The sequence below is a fragment of the Marmota marmota genome, unplaced genomic scaffold (genome assembly GCF_001458135.2).
Source record: "Marmota marmota marmota unplaced genomic scaffold, marMar, whole genome shotgun sequence".
In the NCBI taxonomy this organism is placed as follows: Eukaryota; Metazoa; Chordata; class Mammalia; order Rodentia; family Sciuridae; genus Marmota; species Marmota marmota.
Window position 1 is genome coordinate 19,999,868 of NW_026000242.1, and position 13,644 is coordinate 20,013,511.

A 13,644-nucleotide genomic window follows, 5' to 3' on the forward strand; every position below is an offset into this window, starting at 1 on the left:
CAAACAAAGATGTTGTGTCTGCTGAAAGAAACCTAAAAAATAAATATTAAAAAATCCCCTCTCTCTCCCTCTCGCTCTCTCTCAAAAAAAAAAATTCTCATCTTACCCTTCATTCCATTGTCATAGTGACTTCAATAATATCCTTCGCAGTTGATGCTCAAATGATATTCATTGATTTGATAACTCAAAAGATTTCTTTTCTTTTAGAATGGTTATATATCTACAAATACCCCCAAAGATATGAGAATGAGTAGCCTGTTTTGTTCTTTTCCCCCCGATTTTAAACACTGAAAAAATGTTCGAAAGAAAAAATTCTTCTGAAGAATGCAGTAAGCTCCATGGTGGACAGGCTTTTTTTTCTTTTTCTTTTTTTTCTGATTGAGCCCAAATTTAATCTTGAACTCATTGGAAACAGTCTATTCTTAGGTGTATTTGGCTGTGTTTTGGATAAAAGCATAATAGAGTTATTTCAACTGATTGCTCTTATTTCATAGACTTCATTGGTTTTCTCTAAGGTACTGACTACTCTAGATTATAGCATTTTATCCACATTTTAACCCTTTCCTACATGCTCTAAATCTCTATTCATGCTTCTTTTCTTTGTCTTAATATGTCTTTGAGATTCTTTTTCTTTTTGATGCTTGATCACTAAATTAACTTGCATGTTAAATCATTTATTTTATCTCTACAAAAATATTATAGAATATGCAAAATATTATAGAATATTACACAATATGTAATAGCATATTTTCTGCACAGACAATACATATTCTGTGTACATCTACAGAGGACTACCTATTTACATCTACAGGGGACCAATTATGGCATTTTGATTTCATGGTACTGAATGTGTAAAGCTTTGAAAAGAAGAACAGTTTTATAAAAGAGGACTCTAAAACTGTTTTTCTGAGTTGTTGGACCAATGATACTTTTATTGTTCAAATGTAAAAATGAAATTTGACAAAGTTTAAATTGATCATATGCTTACTTACAGCTCTTGTTTTCCTGGGTACTTCCAGAGGTGTGAGAACCAAGCACCTTGGTTTTTAAGAAAATGTCTGAGAAGCGACAGGGTAGAAGCGATATTGGATGGTGCTTATGAACATGGAGTGTTGAGTTGACTGTCCTGGGTTTAAATTCTGGTAGTACCATTTATTAACTGTATGACATTTGCCTTCTCTTTGTCTTACAGTTTTCACATGTAAGATGGAAAACAAGCCTTCCCATAGTACCTGCCTAGGTACAGTAGTAAGGATTAAATGAGATAATGGCTTTTAAATGTAGTATGCAGCAATCTCTCAATATATATTCCTAATCATCAGAGTTGTTGTATGCTATTATAATTATTCTACTTCTGCCTGGACTTGTAGGAAATTTGTGCAGGACTCCATATTCACTGAAAGGGCATGCCAGTGTGTGTAAATCTGACCTTGGGATTCAATCCCTTACTACATCTGAGGATTGAAGCTTGGTTCTTGTGCAATTCCACAGCCCTCAGGTAAACAGTATTTCTCCCTACAGTTGCTCTTAAAAGAGAATGTAGTTTAGAACTCACAAGGCTGTAAGCATTCTTGGTGCAGGTCTAGGTTTTTCTTTATGGGACTAAACATATCACCTTGATATTCTTATCTGAAAAAGTCAAAGCAGCTGCTTTCCTACAGAAAGAAGAAAACATTTTTGCAGAGTGAAGTGAAAAAATGTACTACTCTCTGCTTCTTCCCACAGTATCCATAAATATGCTGAGGGAGTTTATTTTGCCAGATGGTTTTGTGACTCTGCTGAAACAAGAGATGCCCTCATTTTATATTTCCCTCAAATTCTGCCACAAACCACACTCGGGAGGAAGAAAAAAAAAAAGTCGCCATGTAAGCATGCTTACCTTTGACTGCTGAGGAAGTTGAGACACCCATAAATGATGACTCAACATCGCAGGCCTATAAAAGTAAAGGTATTTGCCAGAGGAAAGACAGCAGACTCCAGGCACAGCCATTCAAGATGCACCCAGGTGTCCTGGCTGCCTTCCTCCTCTTGAGCTGGACTCACTGTCGGGCCCTGCCCCTCCCCAGTGGTGATGATGATGAAGACTTGTCTGAGGAAGACCTCCAGTTTGCAGAGGTAGAGTAACTTACCCATCCTGAGGATGTAGCCCAGCTCTTAAATTCCTTCTCCTTTTAAAACCAGCTCATTTGGGTCTCTTTTTCAGCACTACTTGAAATCTTATTACCATCCTTCAAATCTTGCGGGAATCCTGAAGAAGAATGCAGCAAGCTCCATGGTCCACAGGCTCCGAGAAATGCAGTCTTTCTTCGGCTTAGAGGTGACGGGCAAACTGGACGATAGCACCTTAGATATCATGAAAAAACCAAGATGCGGGGTCCCTGATGTGGGCGAATACAATGTTTTCCCTCGGACTCTCAAATGGTCCCAAACGAATTTAACCTACAGGTAAATGACAGACTACATTTCCTTGATATTTGCTAGTTTTTTCTTCTGGTAGTAAATGTCTAATATTAAGTCGACCTTAAATATTTAATTGGAAGTTAAGTAGGTCTAGAAATGGTTTTAAGACTGTTGCTGGGAATGTCTCATAACATCAATAATTGTAATGTTATAATCCAACATTACTTTTCAGGGAACATCTCAAAACCAAAATAAAAGTAAAAATAAATTCAATAAAACTTGCAAAAATAGGACATCAGTCGCATTTATTATCATAGAGCTAAAGATAAAAGGTTCCACTCTTGTTAGAAGTTTTACAGAGGTATTTTATTTAATTTGGCTATATTGATATAATTCCAAACTTTTAGCATGCAAAATAAGTTCTATTATATGTCTGAATACTTTAAGAAGCCACATGGTCAAACATATGGAGATGCTCAGATATCTAATTGAATTCTTAACTTTTTATCCTTGGATATCACCATAACTAATAAATTCTACCTATAGTAGAACTTTTAAAAAAGACATTGCATTTTAGTTGAAAAGCAATGTTCCAAGAAAGTGTATTGTAAAATAGCTCTAACTTTCCAAAATTTAATTGAAACTTTCTCTGTTGAATAGAATTGTGAATTATACCCCTGATATGACTCATTCTGAAGTGGAGAAGGCATTTAAAAAAGCCTTCAAAGTATGGTCCGATGTGACACCTTTGAATTTTACCAGACTCCATGATGGCACAGCAGACATCATGATCTCTTTTGGAACTAAAGGTAATGAGGCAGAATCATTTCTGAAATGTTTTTATATTCTAATCCTTAATCGGTCCTATTTTTATTCCTTCTTCTAGTCATTCATTAAGTTTATAGCATTTAACAAAAGTTGAGCAAGCACCTGTGCCAGGTTCTACTGGGCATGCTCAGATTCTGACTCTCCCTTCTGTTTGTAGAGCATGGAGACTTCTACCCATTTGATGGACCCTCTGGTCTGCTGGCTCATGCTTTTCCTCCTGGACCAAACTATGGAGGAGATGCCCATTTTGATGATGATGAAGACTGGACCAGTAGTTCTAAAGGTAATGTTTTTTATACAGATGAATTAATGTATTATTAGATTACACACTGAACATATTCCTACAAAGTGAAGAAGCATAAAATAAATTGTATTTAGCATTTGATTATATTTTCTAAAATAAATAAATAAAAACAATCTTATTCTTGTTAGTATCTCTACAAGAGACATTTCTACAAATAAATTGTGAATGTGAAAAAATGGATAAAATGTATTACTTTATCATCCTGATTTGAGGGATACTAACTTAGAAGTCTGACTAAAATGTCTTCTCTGTCAGCAAAGGAAATTTTATTGTGGGTTTCCTTTTTTGCATGCTGAAGAAGTATAGTTTACATAAATTTATATCTAAAAGTCATTAGGACTCCATCTATGGGTCATAACTGAATTGCATGGGAATTGAAATAGATTTTTCCTTTGTAGAAATATTAATGACATGAATTCAGACAACTTTCTATTCCTTATTGCATGAGTTACTTGCTTCATATTTGCCTACAGCACTCATTTTATAAACACTGCTTTGAGAAATCAAGATAATATCTTTAAATGCACTGAGACAGATAAGATGAAGGATGTATTTACAAGAGGAAAATGAAACGGATTGTGGAATGCATTTATTTAGTCATTGAATCTTCAAAGCTCAAATTAATTACAATGCAAATTTAGGAAGAAAAATCACAGAATTTTTCAAAGAGAGTTTAATTTTGGAACTAGAGAGATTCTAATTTAGGGCAACTAGAGGCAGTCTTTATAGACAGCTGATTTTTATTTTTCATTGAAATATAAAGGATTATTTTTCCCAAGTAAAACTGGGCCTTAAATGATCAGTGTCTCAACACCAGTGCCTCTAAAGGAAAGAGTGAAAATTCACATATTCACATATTTGAGTATTTCATAGGTGAGAATGACCTTAGGAAGAAAGAACAACACTAACTAGTGTTAAGACAGAGTTACAGTAAGACTCAGATTTAGATTCCTATATAAGTTCTGCATTTGAAACATATATAACTGAAATAAATGAAAACTTCCACAAATAAATCTGGAATAAGTTTTCAGTTGAAGGCCAAGAAAGGTATGCATTACTGGTCACTTTAGTAAAGAACTACTTATTTAGATCATGTGACCTCTGTATGTGTATGTGCAGAATTTACTAACTTAGTTCAGTCTCTTCATGTACAGGCTATGATAACAGGGTATTTAAGGTAGAACTGAAATTACTGGCTCCAGCTTTCATGTATTCTAAGCAGAAGTAAATATCCCTATTGCCTTACACATCTTATTTTTCTTTTAATGTTTTATTGTCCATTTTCTCCCCTATCTAAAGTATCAATATTAGGAAGCTAAAAATTGATAAAAAGAATGTCTAGAGGAAACCATGACAACAGTGACATACTCATATTCTAGAGTACAGGGGAAATGCTCAATCATACGTAGTTTCTGGTATTATAAACTCTATGGTCTAGATAAATTCTGGAAAGGATCATTTGGTTGGAATTTGTTCCCAAGTGTATACCCAGAGACCCTAGTTGATGTGTTCTCTATACTTGGTCATTATCTCTTGGATGCTGCCTCCTGTTTGGATGCTGTTCTAGACTGCATATTAGCTAGGCAAGGCTCTATGTGATTTCCCTACTTCTAATTTAAGGTAATTTCTGTCCACTTTCCTCCCCTGGCCTAAGAATAAAAATAGCATATCAGGATTCCTATTGTATTCACAGTAAATCCTTATGGACTAATAAGTATATGAGAGCAATCTGTTGATATTGCTGTAGGTAACTGATTAATTATGTAGGCAACTATAATCAAAGAGAACCATAAATTATTAATAAAGATTATATCAATACTTTGAATTTTTCTTCAAGCCACTGAATATTAATTTTTAAAAGTGAACAAGATAATGAAGAAAGAGAAAAGTAAGATGGAAAAAATATTTCTTTCATTGACTGAAATTCCTTTTTTTCTCACTGTTTCTTTGTTTTCTTACAGGCTACAACTTGTTTCTTGTAGCTGCCCATGAGTTTGGTCACTCCTTAGGTCTTGACCACTCCAAGGACCCAGGAGCCCTCATGTTTCCCATCTACACCTACACTGGAAAAAGCCATTTCATGCTTCCTGATGATGATGTACAAGGAATCCAGTCTCTCTATGGTGACTTAATTTATCAGCTATAAAAACATAATAGAATTAGTTATAAAATTAGTTACATAAGTAGAATAGATGCATGCATTTTTTTCTTTCTAAATTGTCCAAGGAGAAAATATTCCATTCTCTATGCTTTTTTGCATAATATAATTTCTGTATTTGTATTTTATACATTGTCAGGTACATTAGATACCCTCAAAATACCTCTACCATGAAAAATGAAAATATTTTATTTCCCATTTAACCAATAAAGCAACTAAGCCTGTTAGAGTTTAGTATACCTATAGTAACACAGTTGATGGTGAAAGCAGTTATAAATTCTTGATATTCTTTCAACTAGTCTAATTGCCATAGTAGAAATAACTCTTGTGAACTTCAGTAGTTTTTAACCAACAATTTCAATGACAATGAAGAAATTCCACCTTTTATTCTTCTAATTTTTCCATAATATTTACAAAACATTTAAATCTTAACCAAAACATTTATTTATAGATTACCTGCCATAAATAGAATGAAAGCCACCATGCAGTCATTAGTGTAAACATATCTGGAGCAAAGAGCTCAGAAAACTTGCTCACGTCTCCTCAATCCATAATTCCTCCCCACCCCAGATTTAAATTTACTATTATAGCTAGTGTAAGCAAAGGCAAGAACTTGAAGGTGGCCAATGGAATTTTCCATTTTATTTTGCAATTTTTATTTTTACTATATTGTGAATAAGGGACTGGTAATAAAATTAGATAAAACACTGTAGGGTTACTGCTGTGCACTGCTGTGTGAGCTGGTGGAAGAGTTATAACCATGTGCAAATCACATCAGACTTGCTGCAGGCTGGCTTGTCACTGAGATGCAATGCACTGTGGCAAACTGGTGACCCAACATAAGCTGATATTGACAGTTGATAAAATAGTCAGGAGAAGGAGCTGCTTTGAGAGCGATTACAGGCATAGCATGCCATCAGAAATGGCTTTAAGAGAAATATGTTTCTCAAGAACAGTTTGTCAACTATGGAGGAAGTTTTCTCAGTCTTTTGCTTTTTTCTCATATCTATCAGATAAAAAATTTAATTTGTAGTTCAGCTGAGTTTGAAGGTTTGTTGAAGGATGAAAGCAGAGAGGTAGTCCCCCTGCAAGACCTTGGTAACCCTGGAGAAAGGAGGTAGGATTACCATTATGTAGGAGCTTTAGGACTTACTGCGCTCCTTGGAGGGAATCCATTCTTGCTCTCCATAAGCAGGATCAGACTGTTGTGCTGTGACTCAGGTCACCAGGAGGGGTCATACTCAGCAGCTTCTCCCATTTATTTCACAACTGCAGGTCCAGGAGATGAAGATCCCAACCCTAAACATCCCAAAACACCAGACAAATGTGACCCCTCCTTATCCCTTGATGCCATTACCAGTCTCCGAGGAGAAACAATGATCTTTAAAGACAGGTACTCTTGAGAGTCTTTCATCAAATCTGTATGTGATAAACATTTGCATGGTCATGTTTGCAAACTGCCAAAACATCCAGTCAAACATCTAGAGTCTAACAGGGAAAAGAATAGACTTTTGGGCAGTTTATTTACATGTTGCAGATCCAATAAATGACTGATGAATAGACACTGTCCTTTCCAATGGATAATCCTAACATTGAGCAGCTTCTTTTACATCTTTGGTTATCTTTCTTATAAAGACAACAAAGTAAAGTAAGTAATCCAATTTATTTGAAAAACAGACAGATACTGAGAGTAATTACTGAATTAGTAAAATGTTACTCATTAATGTTCATAAGAATTCCTTTTGGTATGGAAAGACTTTGATTTCAATACCTGGGTTGGAATTTGAGAGGGGGAATGCTTTGCAACCTAAACTTATAGATATGAACATTGAAATATTAATTTTCAGTTTCTAAATTGTTGTATGATGCTCATTTGTTTATCTGTTCACTAATCCGTTAGCTGCCCCCTCATTTTGATCCTACAGCATTCCCACCACCTTTCATACAACTCTAATTACATTGTGCTCTGGTGCTTTCTCACATTATCAGTGAGATAATGTGAAAACTACATGGAACTACATGGAATACATAGCTTGTGTATTCATGTTTTTTTTTTTTTTTCTAGAGCCCAACACAGTGCCTGGCATATTGCTTGCCACTTGCAAGATTTACAAAACAAGAAAAAAGCACCATGTCAACCCACAAAAGACTCAGAGCTTTCACTAAAGCTCTGTGACATTTTAAACTTGAATACCTTAGGTTAGCATTAGGATAACCAAAACTTAAAACTACCCTTAAAGGAATATGGAACTTTTTCCCCTTCACAGGTGCTAGGGGACAGTTGTGTTAATTGTGTTGATGTGGAGAGAGTTGGCTTGCAGGATAGAAATATTGCACTTAAAATATGATAGAAAATTATGTCTTTCTATTCTTGTGCTAGATTCTTTTGGCGCCTGCACCCTCAGCAGGTTGATGCAGAGCTGTTTTTGACAAAATCATTTTGGCCAGAACTTCCCAATCGTGTTGATGCTGCATATGAACATCCTTCTCACGACCTTATATTCATCTTTCGAGGTAAGCCATCCAAGGTGAGGCCTTCCACATGACCAGGGGAGACAGTGATAGACCTGAGACTTACTAAAATGATCACTACCAGAAATACACCTAAATTAAGGATCAGATGAAAACCAAAAACCACCTGACCATTCTACCAAATATCCCTAAATTTGATATGCAAGAGTTCTATCTTATTAGCTATCGTATCTATTTGCATCATATCCATAATTTCAATTTTTTTTCTCTTGGTTTCTCTTAAAAGTTGCTTACTGGGGGCTGGAGAGGTGGCTCAGTGGTAGATCTCTTGCTGAGGCTTCCATCATTAGCACTGAAAAAAAAATCTCTATATATTGCTTACTGAGAAAACATAACATTGTACATTTTGAAAAAGTGAAAAAATGTTAACTATAATTCCCCTTTCTGTAAACAAGTTCATTTTATTATGTTCTCACTTTCTTTTCTAGTCCTTCACCATATTTAATACATATTGTTTACATATTTGGTTCCAAAGCATAGATACGGGTTTAAATTCTACTTATTCTGTTGATATAAAATCATGAAAAATTTCCAAATTGCTATTCTGTCTTCATGACCACAATTTAATGCTATGTTTATCTAACATTATACTCGCATTATTTTTATTATTTGACTACTATAACTAATGTAATAATGAAGTTACTTTTTAGAGAAAGAAATAACTTTCTAACTGGTATAAAATATGTATTTTCAATTTACTATTGGGCTGTATAGTCAAACAAGAATTTTTTACCCAACTCTAAACAATATTCAGAGGTAATAAATTGCCAAATTAATTTTGATATCTGGTTGGCTATATTCAGAACTAGGAAGTTAGGGTCTTAAACACTAATTTTTATTGGAATAATGCTTATATCTCTATGTTTCATTAACACTGTGACCATGAACACTGAATATTTTATTTCTGAAATATAGTATTTTTTTAAGTAAATGTCCACACGTGTGAGTCCTAATAGATTTTCTTTACACTAAAACTGTTTTTTTTTCACTTCTTCTAGGTAGAAAATTTTGGGCTCTTAATGGTTATGACATTCTGGAAGGTTATCCCCAAAAAATATCTGAACTAGGTTTTCCAAAAGAGGTTAAGAAGATAAGTGCTGCTGTTCATTTTGAGGACACGGGCAAGACCCTCTTCTTCTCGGGAAACCAGGTCTGGAGGTAAGACAACAATATGCACTGTCCCATCTTGTGTAATGGGGACAAAGCAAGCCTCAAACATCTGCCACTACTCTAAGTTATTATCTCACCATATTATTTTAAATTTCATACCAGTCACTCATTTCTGTTCCATGTAAGCTCCTGCACGGGCTCCAGACATGTTTAAAATCTGAATTTCTCTTAAATACACACACTCTACCCACCTCTTCTCAACCGCTCTTTTCTTTCTTAGCCATTTATTATGCCTCAACCATGGCAAACTGCTACTTTTACTTTGGTATCTTTATTCTTTTTAATCTTTTACCTGGACTCTCTTTCTTGTCACCACCTCCTAATTTATAAGTGGTTCTATTTTCAGGGGTTAGAGAGGACTCCAGAATGGGTACAGGTAATGATTAATTGAGAAAAGGCTCCATGTTTGTAGAATCAGCTGATCCACTAGAGAGGGTGATCAGTAAGCTGATGGGCCCATAGTTTGTAAAGTCAAATTTCTGAAGAGAAAATGGAACTGGAATATTTACAACATATTTAAAGGTTCAGGCAGCACTGAGAAACATTTAGGAGCCCAGATCCATTTCTACAATGGGGAATGACAATATATCAAGGAACTCCACACTTGAAATATTTAGAATGGATGCTTTATTCTATTTCTACATACACACAGGCACACACACATGCACAACTATACGCTATATACATCTTCCTGTGTGTATCATCTTTGTCTTTTGAATTATTTTTTTCTGATAATTAAATTTGTACCTCTCTAAAAATTACTGACAGCTTCTATCTGGCACAACTTTCCATTTCCTACACTCTGGAAAACTCTATGGTTCAGTCAGGACGAATTGCTTATCAGATCTCAAATATACTGTGCTTTCATATCCCCCTCAGCTTCTCTTACATAATTTTCTTCCTTTAATCTTTCCCTCTTAAAACTCTAACTATCTGAAATATTTGAAGTATTATTTTGTCTACAGAATTTTTGAGCACCCTACTCAGAGGTTATCTCCCCTTTTCCTGTACAGTCATGACATTTTCTGTTTACTCTCTTATGGTGCTTAACACTTAACTTATAATGCTTACCTTATAATGCCTGGTGTTGAGCTGGGGATGCAGCTTAGAGGCAGAGCATTGCTTAACGTAACAAAGCCATAGGTTCCAACCCCAGTAACACACACACACACACAAAGAGCCTGATGCTGTAATTGTGTGTATATGTCATATGTCTAAGCTTTCTTGATGGGTCAGGAATTCTTACCATTTACCTATTAGGATATACTTCAAGGATATAAAAGGCTCCCATCAGTAACAATAGCACCTTAAGGGATAATATTTTTTTAGGTTAATTTCAGAATGTATTCTGTTGGCCAGGGTGTGGTGGTGACAGGGAAGAAGAAATGTAGAATATACAGTTATGCATGGGGAAACCTATTCTCTCCTTTCAATCTTTACTACCATAAGCCCTTATAACATTTTAGAGCTGAATTTAAACTTTAAATATTTTTATATCCATTACTGTATTTAGCAAGTTATTTTACACATATTAGAAGATCAATAGATAATTATTCAATGAATATATTTATTCAATGAAATATATTTTTTCATTCTAAGAATGCCATCCTAATGACATGCTTTTATAACAGGTACAAAATTTGTAAAGTGGAAATAAGCTTGTAATTATCCTTACAAAGATGACCTTTAAAAAGGTCAACAAATACTCATCAAGCATTCATTACTAATTAAAAAGAAACTATCAGATATTTTAAAACTTGTCCGTTCTGAAAGGTACCATTGAATCCATTGTATTATATCTAAAATTGTTTTGTTTTGAGGTGGGTTCTCCCTATGTTGCCCAGGCTGACCTTGAACTTGAGATCCTCCTGCTTCAGTCTCCCAAGTAGCTGGAATTGCATGTTTTCACCTCTTCAATGGGCTTAAATCATTTTTAAGAACTAGAATTTACTTAAGAATTTCTTTTTCTTATTAAATAGATATGATGATACTAATCATATCATGGACAAAGACTATCCCAGACTGATAGAGGAGGAATTCCCAGGAATTGGCGATAAAGTGGATGCTGTATATGAGAAAAATGGTAATTATTACATTGCATTAAACTTCAACAAGAGCTTCTGCAGCTCCTTAAAACTCTTTTCTGTATGAAGGGTTTTAATATAGGACTTAGATGTGCTATTAAATATATGGCAGTTAACTCATTAATTATTCTTGAGTGACTACTTACACAGAGCACAAACAAAAAAAATAAGTTGCTTAGAAAAAAATGAAAATTTTAATTATTGCTAATTCTGTAAAAAAGTCATGCCAAACCCTATATATTACCTTAAATTATATGTAAAAATGCCAAGATGGAAAGGATGTTGCCAGAATTTAAACTAGGAATGGAGTGGGGGTAATTTATAAATAAAGGCTCATAATAACCAATAATTTATATGACTTTTTGCTTTAATTACGAAAGGAAGTATTGTCCCTAACTTACAACCAATAACTAATATAAGTATTTCTAGCATCGAAATTGGAATTCATGGTAAGACAATGAATTCTAGGTGGTATTTTAGAAGATCTGAGAACATTTATCCCTTTTCTTTTAAACTTATAAGCAAGATTTAAAAAAAAAGGATTTAAAAAGATAAAAATTGCAATGTTAAAAATAATTCAACTCTAACAGATTGGACATTTAAGATTAGCTGTAGTAAAACCTTTTTATTTTCAAACTTTGAAATTTCCCTTATGGTCTTTTTCTTGTAGGTTATATTTATTTTTTCAATGGACCCATACAGTTCGAATATAGCATCTGGAGTAACCGTATTGTTCGTGTCATGCCAGCAAATTCATTACTGTGGTGTTAAGTGTCTTTAAACATTGTTATTTAAATCCTGGAGATCACTTTGGATAATACTTCCAGAAATGTGGGGCAAGGGAGGACAGCTTCGTTCTGTGAACAAGCTTTCATAAGTTATCTTTGAGCATTTATTATCTATATGACTATGCGTGGCTGGAACCACATTGAAGAATTTTGAAGTAATGAAGTCGAGTACCTCCAAGGATCACCTGATTCCTGTGTGCTCTATAGCAGCAACAGTTGATGGTATTTCCCACACCAAAAGTGGGAATATGGTGTGTCACTGAGATTATAAAGTAAATCACATATAATTATGAATCATCTTTATTACAATGTACAAAATAGTATAAACATGAACATTTTGAGAAGTGTATCATAGAAATAAAGGGAAATGCCAGTAATAGACTTGTAGACAACTTTCCAAAGAAATAATTTGGGTTTTACACTGAGAATATTCATATGTACATGTCCCTCTTTATACAAACATTAAGAAAATATCAAAGTTACTAAAGAAAGGAGACAAAGACTAATAAGAGGACCATAGATGCAGCTTTGGATTTTGTTTAATTTTCGCTTTTGGCAATGGATTGCTTTCAGATAAGACAAATATTCCTCTGTGTATTGATAGAAGATCAAGAAAGAAGGTCTCTCTTTTTATTAAAACATTTTGGGGCTTTGCAAAGTCACAAAGTAAAAAATTAAAACTGTTATCAAAATAATTTAGGTGATAGCATTATGTTTCCATAAATCACTTGATTATTTAAGACTCAAATTTATGTTTCAATCATATTTTAACTAATATTTTAATTGTCCAGTTTACCTTGGACATATAGGCTATTTTCTAAAGACTTAACTAGCAAGGAATAAAATATATCTTACAAATTGGAAGTATTTATGTTAAAACAGAGACATCCAAAATAAGGAAAATAGTGTACTAGACTGTGATCCTCTTGAGATATGGGACTGTGTTGTTTTTCTCTGCTTTTTTTTCCCAATTCTTCAGCACTTGGCAGGGCACTGAGTACTTGCTGAATACATGAGTGGCCCCCAGAGGAAGAACTATTGTGCTGAGAAATCTTGTTCATAAAAACTCAGGCAAAAAAAAAATGAAATATATATTTGCACAATGTATTATAATGTGTTAATGTTGTTTCTAATAAAAAGATATTTTCAACAGACATTTTTATATGGTATATTTTATTTTTAAGTATAATTTTAAGCTTTCCTCACAAAATAATTTATTATCAATATTTCTTGATGAATGCAGTTTACTCTCCCCACCCTCTCAGAATTTAAATTTAAAATTAATTGTACTGGGCTATGTCAAAGTTCTGATAGAGTTTGCTCAGCACGGTGCTGATGAGACCATTCCTTCTGGGCCAGCTTCCCTAGATGAAGCACACA

The 13,644-nt window shown here is 34.2% G+C and overlaps 1 protein-coding gene across 1 annotated transcript; it reads left to right on the forward strand.

Moving 5' to 3' along the window:
- Positions 1 to 1,807: 1,807 nt before the first annotated feature.
- Mmp13 (matrix metallopeptidase 13) lies at positions 1,808 to 13,414 on the forward strand. Its single transcript, XM_015490056.2, has 10 exons — positions 1,808 to 2,115; positions 2,204 to 2,445; positions 3,061 to 3,209; positions 3,386 to 3,511; positions 5,494 to 5,655; positions 6,966 to 7,083; positions 8,071 to 8,204; positions 9,221 to 9,380; positions 11,372 to 11,475; positions 12,147 to 13,414. The coding sequence occupies exons 1-10, from the start codon at positions 1,996 to 1,998 to the stop codon at positions 12,245 to 12,247; spliced, it is 1,416 nt and encodes a 471-aa protein (XP_015345542.1). The 5' UTR covers positions 1,808 to 1,995; the 3' UTR covers positions 12,248 to 13,414.
- Positions 13,415 to 13,644: the final 230 nt, after the last annotated feature.